The sequence below is a fragment of the Eretmochelys imbricata genome, chromosome 8, assembly GCF_965152235.1.
Source record: "Eretmochelys imbricata isolate rEreImb1 chromosome 8, rEreImb1.hap1, whole genome shotgun sequence".
In the NCBI taxonomy this organism is placed as follows: Eukaryota; Metazoa; Chordata; order Testudines; family Cheloniidae; genus Eretmochelys; species Eretmochelys imbricata.
Window position 1 is genome coordinate 83,426,438 of NC_135579.1, and position 13,561 is coordinate 83,439,998.

Genomic DNA, 13,561 nt, shown 5'->3' on the forward strand with positions numbered 1-13,561 from the left:
GAAATCAAAAATAGTTCTGACTGAATGAGAGTAGTTAAATGCCAAGGCAAGGGGCACAAAGAATTCAGTGGTGGTACATCTTAAAAAGCCAGGTTGCATTTAGCTGAAAAGAGAAGCCACGCTAGAGAAAGAGTCATAAACCCCAGAAGAACAACGTAGGCTTTTGCTCCCCTCCACCCCCACCTTGGCTGGCATGCCAAGCAAAGACGTCTGAGGTCCTGAGCTGGTCAGAATAGCTCTGCATATCCTGCAGGCTCACCTCCCCAGGCTGCAGCGAACAACCACCACCGCGGCTGTCTCTTGAGGCGCTGCCAGTTTCCTCAACCCTCGCTGCGGCGCGGCCCCGCAGGCCTCCGGCCCCATCCCTCCTCCCGTCGCAATGAAGCGCTCGTTCGAGGTAGCCTGAGCGCGTTACACGGGGGTGATATTTGCTCCGTCACCGCGCTCAACAGCAACGCCAGTTTACAAGCCGCCGCCCCCGCCACAACACCCCCCGCAGCGCTGCAAGCCCCACGCCCAGCGGGCTGACCGGCTTCGCTGCATCCGCTTGCGGCGGCAGTCACCTGGCAAGTGAAACTTCTCCTCCCCAGGGGCACCACCCCAGCATGCCCCGGGGGCAGCCCCAGAGCCGCGCAAGGAGCTCTGCGCCCCCCGATGGAACTCGGGGTGGGGGGGCGGACTGTGCCCTGGAGGCAACGAGCTCCCTCAGCATGGGGCAAGCGCCCAAGGGGTGGCGGCGGTCAGACCCCAGCGGCCTGCGAACGGCAGTAACCGCTCAGCCTCGCCCCGCTCACCCTCCCCGACTCACTGGAAGCCGCAGAAGTCTCGGTCAGCGTTAGCAGGTCGCGAGCCAACCGAGCTCCCAGCAGCCACCGCGCTCCAGCGGAGGCTGTAGCCCTAAGCGCTGAAAATTAACCTTTAAAGCTCGCGAGATCCACCTGTGTCCTTTCTGCTATCTCCCAAATCCCGAACCGATAAAAGTCATCGCGTGAAATCAACCCCCCCCCCCCCATCGTAACGCAATGGGGCCTCTTAAATCCCGTTCCAGGAAGGAACTATCGCGAGCCTTATATCCCCGCCTCTGAAGATTTCCCCCTCCATGGCCCTGAAGGACATCTCTGGAGGTCTAACTCGACCCCACACATATACTGTGAGAATGAAGTCTCACGAGATTTCCTCTTTTTCCACATGAGCCTCCACGAAATCCCACCCCTCCCTTCTAGAGGTCTCGCGAGGTTTCCTCTCCTTCCATGCCCCCCCCTCCCCCGAGCACGATGCCGCGCAGGAATGTGAAAGGCTCCCGCCCGCCGCCATTTTCTTTCTTTCTTGGCAGGCAGCGAGTAGGGCAGGAAGCGGCGGCGGAGCGGCTATGGCGGATTATTCCACGGTGCCCCCTCCTGCTTCGGGCGCGCCCGGAGGAGGAGGAGGTGGAGGTGGGGGAGTCAACGATGCCTTTAAAGACGCACTGCAGCGGGCTAGGCAGGTGTGTAATGTGGGCACCAGCCCATCGGTAGCTCCGACCCTCAGGCTCGGGGGCCTGGAAGCGGCCCCCGATAGGGCCTCCTCTGATCCTCAGCGCCGGAATCTCCCCTCTACCTATTCTGGGACAAATAGGGTGGGTCCTACGCAAATCCTTTGAAGCGTATCGGGCGGCTTCAGGGGTTTGTTCTGGGGAGGGGGCTGGCGCACGGCTGGGTCCGCTTCCCTTTCAGGGGCCTCGTTTTCCGCGCACGTTGATGGCGGTGTTATTTGTTTGTTCCTCATTCACCGTCCTATGTATGCAGTGAGGAGGGTTTCCTCTGCCTCCCCAGCACACGCAGTGGGGAGCTCCCGCAGCGCTCTTGCCCCTTCACCACACAATGGGATGCGGCGGGTCCCCTACCCCTGCTCGATCCCCGATAACCTTCCCCCTGTTCCCGCAAGCTGCGTGAAGGGAGAGGACTTTTCCCGGCCTTCTCCTGAGCCGTTTGCGGGGATGCAAATAGTGAAATCACAGCGAGTTATTGAAAACGCCTTATCCCAGGCAGCGCGCAGCCCTGGGTCACCGCCCTGCGGTGGTTGGGGAGGCGAGGGAGAAGGAGCTGCTCGTCGCAGGTTTTCGGCGAGGATCCCCCCTCGTGTTCTAAAAGGCTCAGTTTCAGTTCCATTTATTATGTTGCCTGAGGCGCTCTAGTATCCTGGTAACCTGCGCAAACTAGTTTGGAAGTGTTGGGTTCGTGGGTCGTGAGCTAAAACTACAAGTTTCCGTTGAGTACTCTTACGTCCTTTAGTTTTACTTTTAGCTTGATTTGCACATTTGTCGTTTTTTCAGTTGTTGGCTGCACATAAGACTTCATTTGGTAACAAGCAAGATGTAACTTTACACAGTATTTATAAAGGAAAAGTCAGATAATGCACTTAATGAGATTTAAGGTGATCTTGCTAGGAGTTGGGTTCTCTGTTAGGCAACTCAACCTGTTTTAATGAGATGTAAAATCTCAAAGACTTTGTGGGAAAATACATGGTGCTGCCATTTCTACATGCAGCAGTCTCTTCTACTTCCTCCATGGGTGTAACCTCATGAGTACAACAGCTTCCTTTTATTAAAGAGAAATCTGTAACAATGCAAAATGCTTTTTAAATGCCCTTCTTAAAGCAAAATGATCATTTGATCAAGAGTGCTCAAAGATGATATGCAAAGAGAGGGACTTTTTTTGTCTTTAAGATATATATTGTTTTTAATATATTTTTTAAAGCTTCACTAGGTCCTCCAGCAAAACTAGGGCAAACCAGGACTGATACTTTTTACCTTGTAGATCAAAAACATCTCATGTTTGTTTTCATTATTTTTTCTTTTATCTAGATTGCAGCGAAAATTGGAGGTGATGGAGGGACATCAATGAATTCAAATGATTATGGTTATGGAGGACAAAAAAGACCTCTTGAGGATGGAGGTATGATGTCAGTAAATGTGTATACTACCTTAATTCATTTTTTTTCATGGCAGCGGTGTTAAAAACGTCATAAATTTTCCACAGAAACAATAGTATAGATCCATATTGTACCGACATGTGATCTCTTTAAAGAACACCACACGCTTTTCCAATTTGGTTTTAATATGGATTTTTGTTTAGGAATCAGTGGTGCTATTTCGGTCTTAAATCTGAAGTTTGTGTAAATCAGTTCTTAGACCATTACCTAACCTCTTGTACTGACATGATGCTGTAAATTTTAAGAGGAGAACCCATGTGTAAGGTAGGTGAAATATAAATAATTTTGAAGATACCTTTATTCAGGCACATTGCTGAAATCTTTTATTCACTGTTAAGGTGTTGAAGGTGGTCACCTTTCAAACCTGTGCTTGTTTGACATCTGATTTATTATTGAAGGTACAGCATCTGGTAAACTACTTTTAATGCATTTCATTGTAAAGGCATAGGACTTTAAAAAAAAAAAAAAAAAAAAGACAGGAAAATAAAAATTCTACTTATTAGACTTGGCTAAATCTTTTACTAACTTCAGCATACAGCACGCATGAACCCTGATAAGATCATGCTGTAATATTTCCTCTACTTTTGTTGCGGTTTCCACTTTTTGACTTGCTTTACGTTGCAGAAAAGTTTGCTACTGAATTGTGTTGCGTGTCTTCTGATTTTTACTACACAACTAGTGTGAACTTAACAGGGTTTGATATGTTTAATATACACACCTAATCCTGACTAAATTATGGAGAGAAACTTCTGAACTTGGAGGTGTTGAAAATACTTCGTTAGGTCTATATGAGTTGTGACTTTTTTTTTCCTTTAAGAGGATTGTGACTCAGTTTACAGAATGTAACTAAGGCTTTAGACCAGGAGTTCTTGTGTTCTTTATTAAAGTGTTTTTCTATTAATAGTGAGGTTTTTAATATACAAAAAATGAGCTAATGATGCTTCAGATGATGTATGTAATGTATTCTTTTTATTTTATGTGTAGATGGCTCTTGGACAAGTCCGAGCAGTACAACACACTGGGAGGGAATGCCCTCTCCTTTTAAAGGCAGGAATTTTTATTTATTACCTGTGTTTAGTATGTAAACGTGAAATAAACTAGTGGATCTTTTGAAATGGATGACACAAATATTTCTTGGATTATGTGTCTGACTTTTTGCTACACATAAATTATGATGGTTCATCGCATAACTTTGAATTTGGGGTGGGGAAGGAAACATCTGAAGTAGTCTTTTCAGATATAGGTTGTCTATACCTTTCATTTCGCTTACTTGTACAAAAAGGATTTTGGATGGTAGTGATAGAGTTGCTTTGAATCTTTTTTTTTTCTTTTTTCTTTTTTCTTTTTTTTTTTTTTTTTTTGAAGTTTTATGCTGTGAAATGCTTGATATTTGGATAGGAATTTCATACCACAGTTCAGACTCAGATTGCATTGCAGTGGGATTATTGTTGCTTCTTCAATTTTGATATTCTGTGTAGATTTGTGGTCACTTGTCAGATTTTTTTTAAGCCATTGTTTATTTTCATACTGATTTTGGTGGACTTTTTTCTTCAGTTCTTACTGTAGAAGCATCATTAGCTTGAGAAGCCAGTTATTAGGAGCATAGTTAAATGTCGTTGCTTGTCTTAGCAAAGTTTCATTGACTGTTTATGGATATCCAATCTACAATATGTTTCTAAAACTGTGCTTTTCTTAAACCACTGAATAGACAAATGGAAATACTTAACTTCTTTTCAAGTATACTAACCAAGTGCTGAATGCTTATAAGGTTTCTTTTTTATTCAGATCTATTCCCTGAAATTACCAAAACAAAAACAAATTCATTGACTAAAAAGTACACTGGAAAAGTTACGATTCGCACTATGGGACAGCCACTAGTTTAAAAGATTCTTGTTTCTTGGCAAAAAATAAAAAAAATCTTAATTTTGCAGATCAACCAGATGCTAAGAAAGTTGCTCCTCAGAATGACTGTAAGTAATTTTTATTTCATTGTGAATAAAACCTAAACAAGTGTACATTTTCAGAGCAAGGGTATGATGCAGTATTCTGGTAGGTAATGTTGGACCAGTGAGATCACGGTGACTTGAGCTGTATGTCTCAAGTTTCTTTAAGTAAAATAGGCTTGTTTTTGAGCAGCTTGATAGTTGTGGAATATTATGTACTAGCAACAGAGCTGAGAATCAGTTTGTCTTTTTCAGCTATACTTTTATACTACTTCTTGGCAACTTTTTTAAAAACCCAGTTTTGTCAGAAGTAGCTACAGATAGTTTGTTAGTGGGAAATGTTTGGCGTAATTGTGAGAGAATTTTGCCTTTATTTGTGAATTTAACTTTAAAAATACTTTTTTTTTTGTAGCTTTTGGAACTCAGCTACCCCCGATGCATCAGCAACAAAGGTAGGAGCCATAATTAACATTTTGTTTACAGTTGCTTTTTAGTATTGATGCATTTCCAGGCAACAACTTCAAAACTTTTCTTCCAAAAAGACAACGTTTGAACATAATAATGAAACACAATTGTTAAGTGATGCTTGTTAGAATTTAGCCACAACAGGCATAAGCTAAATATTTGAAATGTATGTAATAGGATTAGTGTCCTATCCCATATCTAGAACTGTATGGGGACTTGATATGTCATATGTGAGAGGTGTGGTCCATAGGGTCAGGCATCTGGTCTGAAGGAAAAGATTATTTTAAAAGCAAAAGGGAAAGATTTCTTAAGGGGAAAAATACTGGAGTTAACAAAATTTATGTCAAACATATCTGATCAATAACTTATGCTGCATTCTTCTCATCTTGCTTATTCGCTCTGCTGCCTCAAAAAAACCAAAACCACAAAACTAACCAACCTGCCCACATGCCCTTTTAATTCTTGATGTACATTTTTCTGTTTTGATCTGGAAATGGCCTATATTTTCGTATATCTGTAACATACTTCGAATGCTACATAAATAGCAATGTTTTAATAATCATGGAATATACTGGTCTTTTTCATGCCAAACAGATTTTTAGCAGAAATAATTGATCTATTATGAAGTACCTAAATCTAGTATCTAAATTTATACTATGTTAGTTAGGAATGTCATTTTTGCCTTCTAATATTACTGTTTGGTATTCTGTGTTTACAGATTGTCATTTTGGCTTTTAATTTCTGTTTAACCTGAAGGATTTCAGGTTAAAATGGGCAAAACTTCTGAAGTAAAAATGCATTCGCTTGGCCCCCGTTCAAGTCACTAGATATGGTAGATTAAGTAGATGCACCCAAAGAAAGGCATTTCCCCAAAATGTTACAGTATGTTTCTCCTCCTTGGTGTGATGGGGGGGAAGGTAGCCAGTCTTTCTATACAGATGAAAAATATTCTCTAAATTCTAAGCCAGTGTATCAACATACGTTATCTTCTGTTGTATTTTGTCTTTTTTTAGGTCTGTAATGACAGAGGAGTACAAAGTTCCAGATGGAATGGTTGGATTCAGTAAGTAATATAAATATAATATGCAATATAATGGAGGGCTTAACAAATGTTGCTATTGCTAGTAACATCCTTTGTTTTTATCCCTCAAGTAATTGGCAGAGGAGGAGAACAGATTTCACGCATACAGCAAGAATCTGGATGCAAAATACAGATTGCTCCTGGTAATTATTTCCTTTTGAGGTATATACATTTAGTGGTAACAAGTTTGGAACACGGAACACTGATCACTGGTTTTTCAACTAAATTTACTCTCACCTTTAACAACTGGGAATAGGTACAAGTCATTGAAGTGCAAAACAGTCCTAAATCTTGAGACCATGATTTTATGGGTTTAGTGAGCTGTTAAAACTTCTCACAGCACACTTTTCTATTTACTTAGCTACTGATTCCTTGCAAGTTAAACAGAATTGTTAAATCTGTTTCATTTTACAAACTTTATAGATAGCGGTGGCCTGCCTGATAGATCTTGCATGTTAACTGGAACACCCGAGTCTGTTCAGTAAGTACATTGTCTAATATTTTTAGATCTAAAAATATTTTGAAATATATCATATGACTCCTATACAGTGAGGTGACAATAACTAGGCTTGGAAGGATTCAGTTTTTATTGGTAAACATTGATTGTACAGCACACAGAATCTGACAGTGTTTCCATTGATGATTAAAATTTACAGATAGGCAAAAAAAGAAAAATGCTTGAGAGAATTTAAGGATATTTCATTTGCATACTCTGTCATGTGCTATTGACAGTTTGTGTTTGAACAGTTATAAAGCTTTAATTTTTTGAATCTGAGCGTTTACTCTCATTAAGTAACTATACTGACCCCCTGTTGTCTTGGGGGGATGGGATAATTTCCCACAACTCTGAAAATTTAAATAGATCATCTAGAGAAATGCTTAAAAATAAGAATTGAATTCTGCTGAGCCCAAATATAACCATTCAACTGTTAAAATGAAGTAACTCCCTTTTCTTGCAATCAGATCTATGCTGATGGATCAGACCCTAAGGATATTATTAAATCAAGGATGAAACATGTGATCTTTATATTATCAAGATCTGACAGAACAATGCAACTGGACCAATTTTGGCTAGTAATTATTCTACTATGAAATCATTCTATTATGAAACTGTACATTAGTTTCAGCATGGGTACAAAGTGGGGGGTCAGAGTGGTGGTGTCCATTTCATTTGATTTTATGTTGGTATGTAATTTGCTGGATGAAATTAATATTGAAGTGTGTTTTGGATGATTAGTAGGGCTTGGTTGATTAGTAGGACAGTCATAAATTGAGTTCCCTTACTATTTTTCTTACTGCCATAATGTTAACAGTAATTTGAATTTGATCTGTTGCAAAGTAATTTAGTTTACTATATGTCACTAAGCAAAAAGACATTAGCATTTATTGAACATACGTAAAAAGGGGGGGGGAGGGAGCCTAGAACATATGCTTTTTTTTTTTTTTTAACTTTGAAAGGGTCTTATGCCTTTCCTCAAATTGGCCTGCTCAGGAATAGTTTCTTAGCAGACCAGCTGATCACAACAAAATGTTACAAGATTAGATTCACTCTGGCTGGATAGAATAAGCACTTATTAGTCAGAAGACAAAATTGATAAAGAAGGAACTGGAATCAGGTGGGTGTGGAAATTTCTCCATTGAGGAGTAATAGTAGAAACCCTAAAAAGAAAAGGAGAACTTGTGGCACCTTAGACACTAACAGATTTATTTGAGCATAAGCTTTCGTGAGCGACAGCTCACAACCCTAGTTTCTCTTCTTTGAAGTTACTCAAGGCACAGTCATGGGTATGTTGTTGTACAGTCAAAACATTTAGGATTTTAAAAGAAGGCCCAATGGCATGAAGATAAACGTGGTTCTATTATATAGTAGCCGTGGGAGTAATCATGGTGGTACTTGGTAAATCAAGGCTTTCCAGTACACAAGACGTAAGCTTTTAGCTGAGACAGAGATGTTTAGATGCTGCCTAGTCTGAATCCTTACATGTCTTTATGGTTTAGATCAGTGGTTCTCAAAGCCAGTCCACTGCTTGTTCAGGGAAAGCCCCTGGCCAGCCTGACCGGTTTATTTACCCGCTGCGTCGGCAGGTTCGGCCAATCGCAGCTACCACTGGCTGCGGTTCGCCATTCCAGGCCAATGGGGGCTGTGGGAAGGATGGCCAGTACGTCCCTTCCCACAGCCCCTGTTGGCCTGGAGCGGCGAACCACAGCCAGTGGGAGCCGCGATCGGCCGAACCTGCTGACGCGGCAGGTAAACAAACCGGTCCGGCCCGCCAGGGGCTTTCCCTGAACAAGCGGCGGACCGGCTTTGAGAACCACTGGTTTAGATGACCTGTACCTATTGATAGAAGACTTGCATCAGCAGAGAGAATTTTCACCATCCTGTGCTGTGGTGGGTTAAGCTGTGAAATTACACTTTGTCTGGCATATCAGCAGCAGAGTATATTCTAGTTGAATGCTGGAAAGTCTAGTGCCGAGATTCTCGAACTGTGGTCCACAGACTCCATTCAGGTGGTCCCCGGATAGTTCCCCTCTAAAGTGTGCGCCTGGCTGGCTGCACATGAGAATGAAGGGCCACCCACCTAATTAGTGGAGCTGCGCAGGTGTAGTTCCACTAATTAGATGCCTGGACCCTGGAGAAGATGCACATACAAGGTGAGGTGGTGGCCTTTGGAGGAGTAGGTGGGAGGGGGAAGTGGAGTGAGACGAAGGTGGTGGTGGGAGGGGATTTGGGATGTGCAGGACTGTGGCGGCCAGAGAAAGAGACGACTTTCCCTAGCCTCAGGCTGCAGCTGCCGGGGAGAGATCCCCCTCCTTCCAATTCCCAGCTTGGGGGCTGTGGCAGCGGGGGAGAGAGGGCACCTCCATCGCATTAGAAAGGTAAGACTGCTGGTACTAAAATATGAGTTGTGTGTTTTTATTTGTAGAAGAAAAAAAACACGTTAATTACTGTTAAGGTTTTTTTATATAGCGCTTTTATCCAAAGAGCTTTATAATAGTTAACTAACGGTACAAACAACATTTGGAAAGATCATTAAGTGGTTCACCGAGACCCTCAGCAATTTTCAAGTGGTCTGCAGTAAAAAAAGTGTGAGAACCACTGGTCTAGTTGATGTGGCCAGCCCTAGCTGTTAGTGTTGAGCGGTTTTCTTTCAATTTAATTGAAAAGTCAATGTGTATCCAGGCTTATTTGTCCAGCACTGTAAAGGCAGTGTCAATGTGGGAGACTGTTGCCTCTGAGTCTAATTTACTCTGGTTTTGTTTGAGGAGATGTTAGATGGAATGGATTTTTGTCCCAGTGCCTGTGTGCTAGCCCCCTGTGCTCTTACATTTTTGGTAAGGCCTGCTGGGAGATCTGGGGTCAGTTGATGGCAGTTGGTATTGCTCTTTGGAAATCCATCCATTTTTCAGTAACTGTGGCGGGTTCGCTCTTCAGGAAGCTATCTCTTAATGTGAATATTCTTGCCAGTTATCTACTGTGACCATAATTTGGGGGCAGATGTTTCAGAGAGGTATTGTAGCAATTTCAGTCCTAACTTTATCTTTGATCTGGACAAATGTGGTTTAGACTGGGGTTAAAAACAGACTTACTGTTGTCCATCCACCTAAAAAGGATCCATGCTGATCTTGTTAAATGACATCTGCAGCCGTTGTTATCAATATGGGGCAGCAGCTACCTATCCAAATTTAGAATTACAACTGAATTTTTTACAAGCTTTATTTTGGTATTTGTGTAAAATTTAACATACAAAGGGAAATACCTTCCTGAAGTTTGACAGTCTGTTTATCTTGGCCACAGTCTATGAAATTTGAAATTAATTGGATAAGAGGTTTTGTCAATTATGACATGCAAAGAATTTCACCAGAGTTTAAATGTTTTTTTGATAGTTATAGTATTTAAAGAGAGAGAGAAGTTTTAAATTATGGTTTACTGGATTCATCAAGCTGAGCTATAATGCACAGAACCTAGAACCTAAGATGAGGTGATGGATTTTTAAAAAATAGTTTTGTAAATAGCAGTGTTAGTGACTGGGCTTTGCCATATTCCTCTGTGTAGGAATTGGTGAGCCCTTCAGCTGTTGTACTTGCTAGCATTAAAGTGCCTCATTTTATCTTAGAGTCCTAACTCTGTGTTTGTTTAGCTAATACAGGGAAGGCTACCCTCCCAACCCTAGACGGGAGGGAAACTCTTTTTCCCTAACATTAGCATGGGTTGTTGAGAACTGAAGAGCTGATTTTTGGTTCCTGCAGCTTCTGAAAGAGTGCTGGGAATCAGAAAGAGCCAGGTTTGGGGACAGGTTTGTTTTCCTCTTTGGATTTTTTTGCACAGAACCTGGGGATGAAAGCATATTCCTAAATATCCATTTTCAGATCTTTGGGGTTTTTTTTGTTTGTTTTTTTAATGTAAATTTGAATCGGAATTACCTGACTCTTTAAACGATGGTTGTTGGTAAACTAAAATATTATAAAAATATTTATTTGACCTGTTATTGGGTGTATTCATTAGTGCTTCTTGCAGCAATAGAGGAACAATTACCTTTTCCTCCCACAGGACTCAGTAGGCTTTAGTTATGCAGAGTTGCCTCTTGTTACACTCAACAGGAGAGTATGCTTAGGCCTGTGGAGAAGAGTTGCAGCCTGCTGTGTAACCATTGTGAAATCTGGGCATCCTTATCAAACCCAGATAATGCAGTCTGTGCTCTTCTAAAGTCCTTACATTATAAGGACCTTGCTGGGAAAATAATTGATTTAAAAATATTAGAGAGTAGAAGTAATGTTGAAATGTCTGAGGAAGTACCTGTTGTGAAGATGTTAGACATATGGCCCACGAGCTGCAGCTTGGACATTTTTTGAACCCCTTCCCCTTGTTCCACCATCCCCAGCTGCCTGTCTGCTGCTGTTCAGAAGGACTGGGAGGGAAGCATACCCAAGTGGGAGGAGGTGAGGTGAGGTGGAACCTTATTTCCTGTTTGGACACAGACAATGAGACCTTTCCCTCCCTGTGTGTGATGGCACAATGCCCCAGAGCTGGGGCTCATAGGAGGCTCTGTTTGAGTCTCCTCCTTCCAGCCTTCTGGGAAAGGGCCCTTCCCCCGTCTCATGCCCCGGAGCATCTCAACATTGATTGATTGATCTGATTTCTCTCCCCTTGTGTTCAGACCAGTGGGTCTCAAACTTTTTTTTAGAGGTGACCCCTTTGACACAGCAAGCCTCTGCGTGCGGCACCCACTAATAAGAAAAGGAGTACTTGTGGCACCTTAGAGACTAACCAATTTATTTGAGCATGAGCTTTCGTGAGCTACAGCTCACTTCATCAGATGCATACCGTGGAAACTGCAGCAGACTTTATATATACACAGAGAATATGAAACAATACCTCCTCCCACCCCACTGTCCTGCTAGTAATAGCTTATCTAAAGTAATCATCAGGTTAGGCCATTTCCAGCACAAATCCAGGTTTTCTCACCCTCCACCCCCCCCCCCCACAAATTCACTCTCCTGCTGGTGATAGCCCATCCAAAGTGACAACTCTTTACACATTGTGCATGATAATCAAGTTAGGCCATTTCCTGCACAAATCCAGGTTCTCTCACTCCCTCACCCCCCTCCAAAAACCCACCCCCATACACACACAAACTCACTCTCCTGCTGGCAATAGCTCATCCAAACTGACCACTCTCCAAGTTTAAATCCAAGTTTAACCAGAACGTCTGGGGGAGGTAGGAAAAAACAAGGGGAAATAGGCTACCTTGCATAATGACTTAGCCACTCCCAGTCTCTATTTAAGCCTAAATTAATAGTATCCAATTTGCAAATGAATTCCAATTCAGCAGTTTCTCGCTGGAGTCTGGATTTGAAGTTTTTTTGTTTTAAGATAGCGACCTTCATGTCTGTGATTGCGTGACCAGAGAGATTGAAGTGTTCTCCGACTGGTTTATGAATGTTATAATTCTTGACATCTGATTTGTGTCCATTTATTCTTTTACGTAGAGACTGTCCAGTTTGACCAATGTACATGGCAGAGGGACATGTCAAACTGGACAGTCTCTACGTAAAAGAATAAATGGACACAAATCAGATGTCAAGAATTATAACATTCATAAACCAGTCGGAGAACACTTCAGTCTCTCTGGTCACGCAATCACAGACATGAAGGTCGCTATCTTAAAACAAAAAAACTTCAAATCCAGACTCCAGCGAGAAACTGCTGAATTGGAATTCATTTGCAAATTGGATACTATTAATTTAGGCTTAAATAGAGACTGGGAGTGGCTAAGTCATTATACAAGGTAGCCTATTTCCTCTTGTTTTTTCCTACCCCGCCCCCCCCCCCCCCCCCCCAGATGTTCTGGTTTAACTTGGATTTAAACTTGGAGAGTGGTCAGTTTGGATGAGCTATTACCAGCAGGAGAGTGAGTTTGTGTGTGTATGGGGGTGGGTTTTTGGAGGGGGGTGAGGGAGTGAGAGAACCTGGATTTGTGCAGGAAATGGCCTAACTTGATTATCATGCACAATGTGTAAAGAGTTGTCACTTTGGATGGGCTATCACCAGCAGGAGAGTGAATTTGTGTGGGGGGGTGGAGGGTGAGAAAACCTGGATTTGTGCTGGAAATGGCCTAACCTGATGATTACTTTAGATAAGCTATTACCAGCAGGACAGTGGGGTGGGAGGAGGTATTGTTTCATATTCTCTGTGTATATATAAAGTCTGCTGCAGTTTCCACGGTATGCATCTGATGAAGTGAGCTGTAGCTCACGAAAGCTCATGCTCAAATAAATTGGTTAGTCTCTAAGGTGCCACAAGTACTCCTTTTCTTTTTGCGATTACAGACTAACACGGCTGTTACTCTGAAACCCCCTAATAAGCTAAACACACTTTTTAAATATATTTAACACCATTTTAAATGCTGGAGGCAAGCGGGGTTTGGGGTGGAGGTTGACAGCTCGCGACCCTGTATGTAATAACCTCACAAGCTCCTGAGGGGGTCCCGACCCCCAGTTTGAGAACCCCTGGTTCAGACTATTCCCAACTGCTTCTCTGGATATCTGTTCCTAGATGTCCCTGACTACTTCTTTCTTTAATTGTCAACAGTTACACCATCCT

General features: G+C 42.4%; 2 protein-coding genes across 18 annotated transcripts in view; one reads left to right on the plus strand and one right to left on the minus strand.

The window, feature by feature from the left end:
• DNAJB4 (DnaJ heat shock protein family (Hsp40) member B4) overlaps positions 1 to 975 on the minus strand; it is a 41,301-nt gene extending 40,326 nt beyond the window's left edge. The window contains exon 1 of one of the 4 annotated variants that reach the window (XM_077824333.1): positions 809 to 975. The gene's annotated coding sequence lies outside the window, so the exon portion shown is untranslated. Of the gene's footprint in view, positions 1 to 259 lie in introns of all 4 variants that reach the window. The other 3 variants (XM_077824334.1, XM_077824335.1, XM_077824336.1) reach the window with 3 other exon arrangements.
• Positions 976 to 1,268: 293 nt separating this feature from the next.
• The window catches only part of FUBP1 (far upstream element binding protein 1), a 67,436-nt gene continuing 55,143 nt past the window's right edge, over positions 1,269 to 13,561 (plus strand). For 8 of the 14 annotated variants that reach the window (XR_013346899.1, XR_013346900.1, XR_013346898.1 and 5 more), the window contains exons 1-8: positions 1,269 to 1,615; positions 2,843 to 2,933; positions 3,955 to 4,017; positions 4,902 to 4,940; positions 5,326 to 5,365; positions 6,392 to 6,441; positions 6,531 to 6,602; positions 6,883 to 6,940. Coding sequence is in view for 10 of the 14 variants with exons in the window: in XM_077824854.1 (XP_077680980.1) it covers positions 1,370 to 1,615; positions 2,843 to 2,933; positions 3,955 to 4,017; positions 4,902 to 4,940; positions 5,326 to 5,365; positions 6,392 to 6,441; positions 6,531 to 6,602; positions 6,883 to 6,940 (659 nt within the window). In the remaining 4 variants the exon portion in view is untranslated. The remainder of the gene's footprint in view (positions 1,616 to 2,842; positions 2,934 to 3,954; positions 4,018 to 4,901; positions 4,941 to 5,325; positions 5,366 to 6,391; positions 6,442 to 6,530; positions 6,603 to 6,882; positions 6,941 to 13,561) is intronic. The other 6 variants (XM_077824860.1, XM_077824862.1, XM_077824861.1 and 3 more) reach the window with 3 other exon arrangements.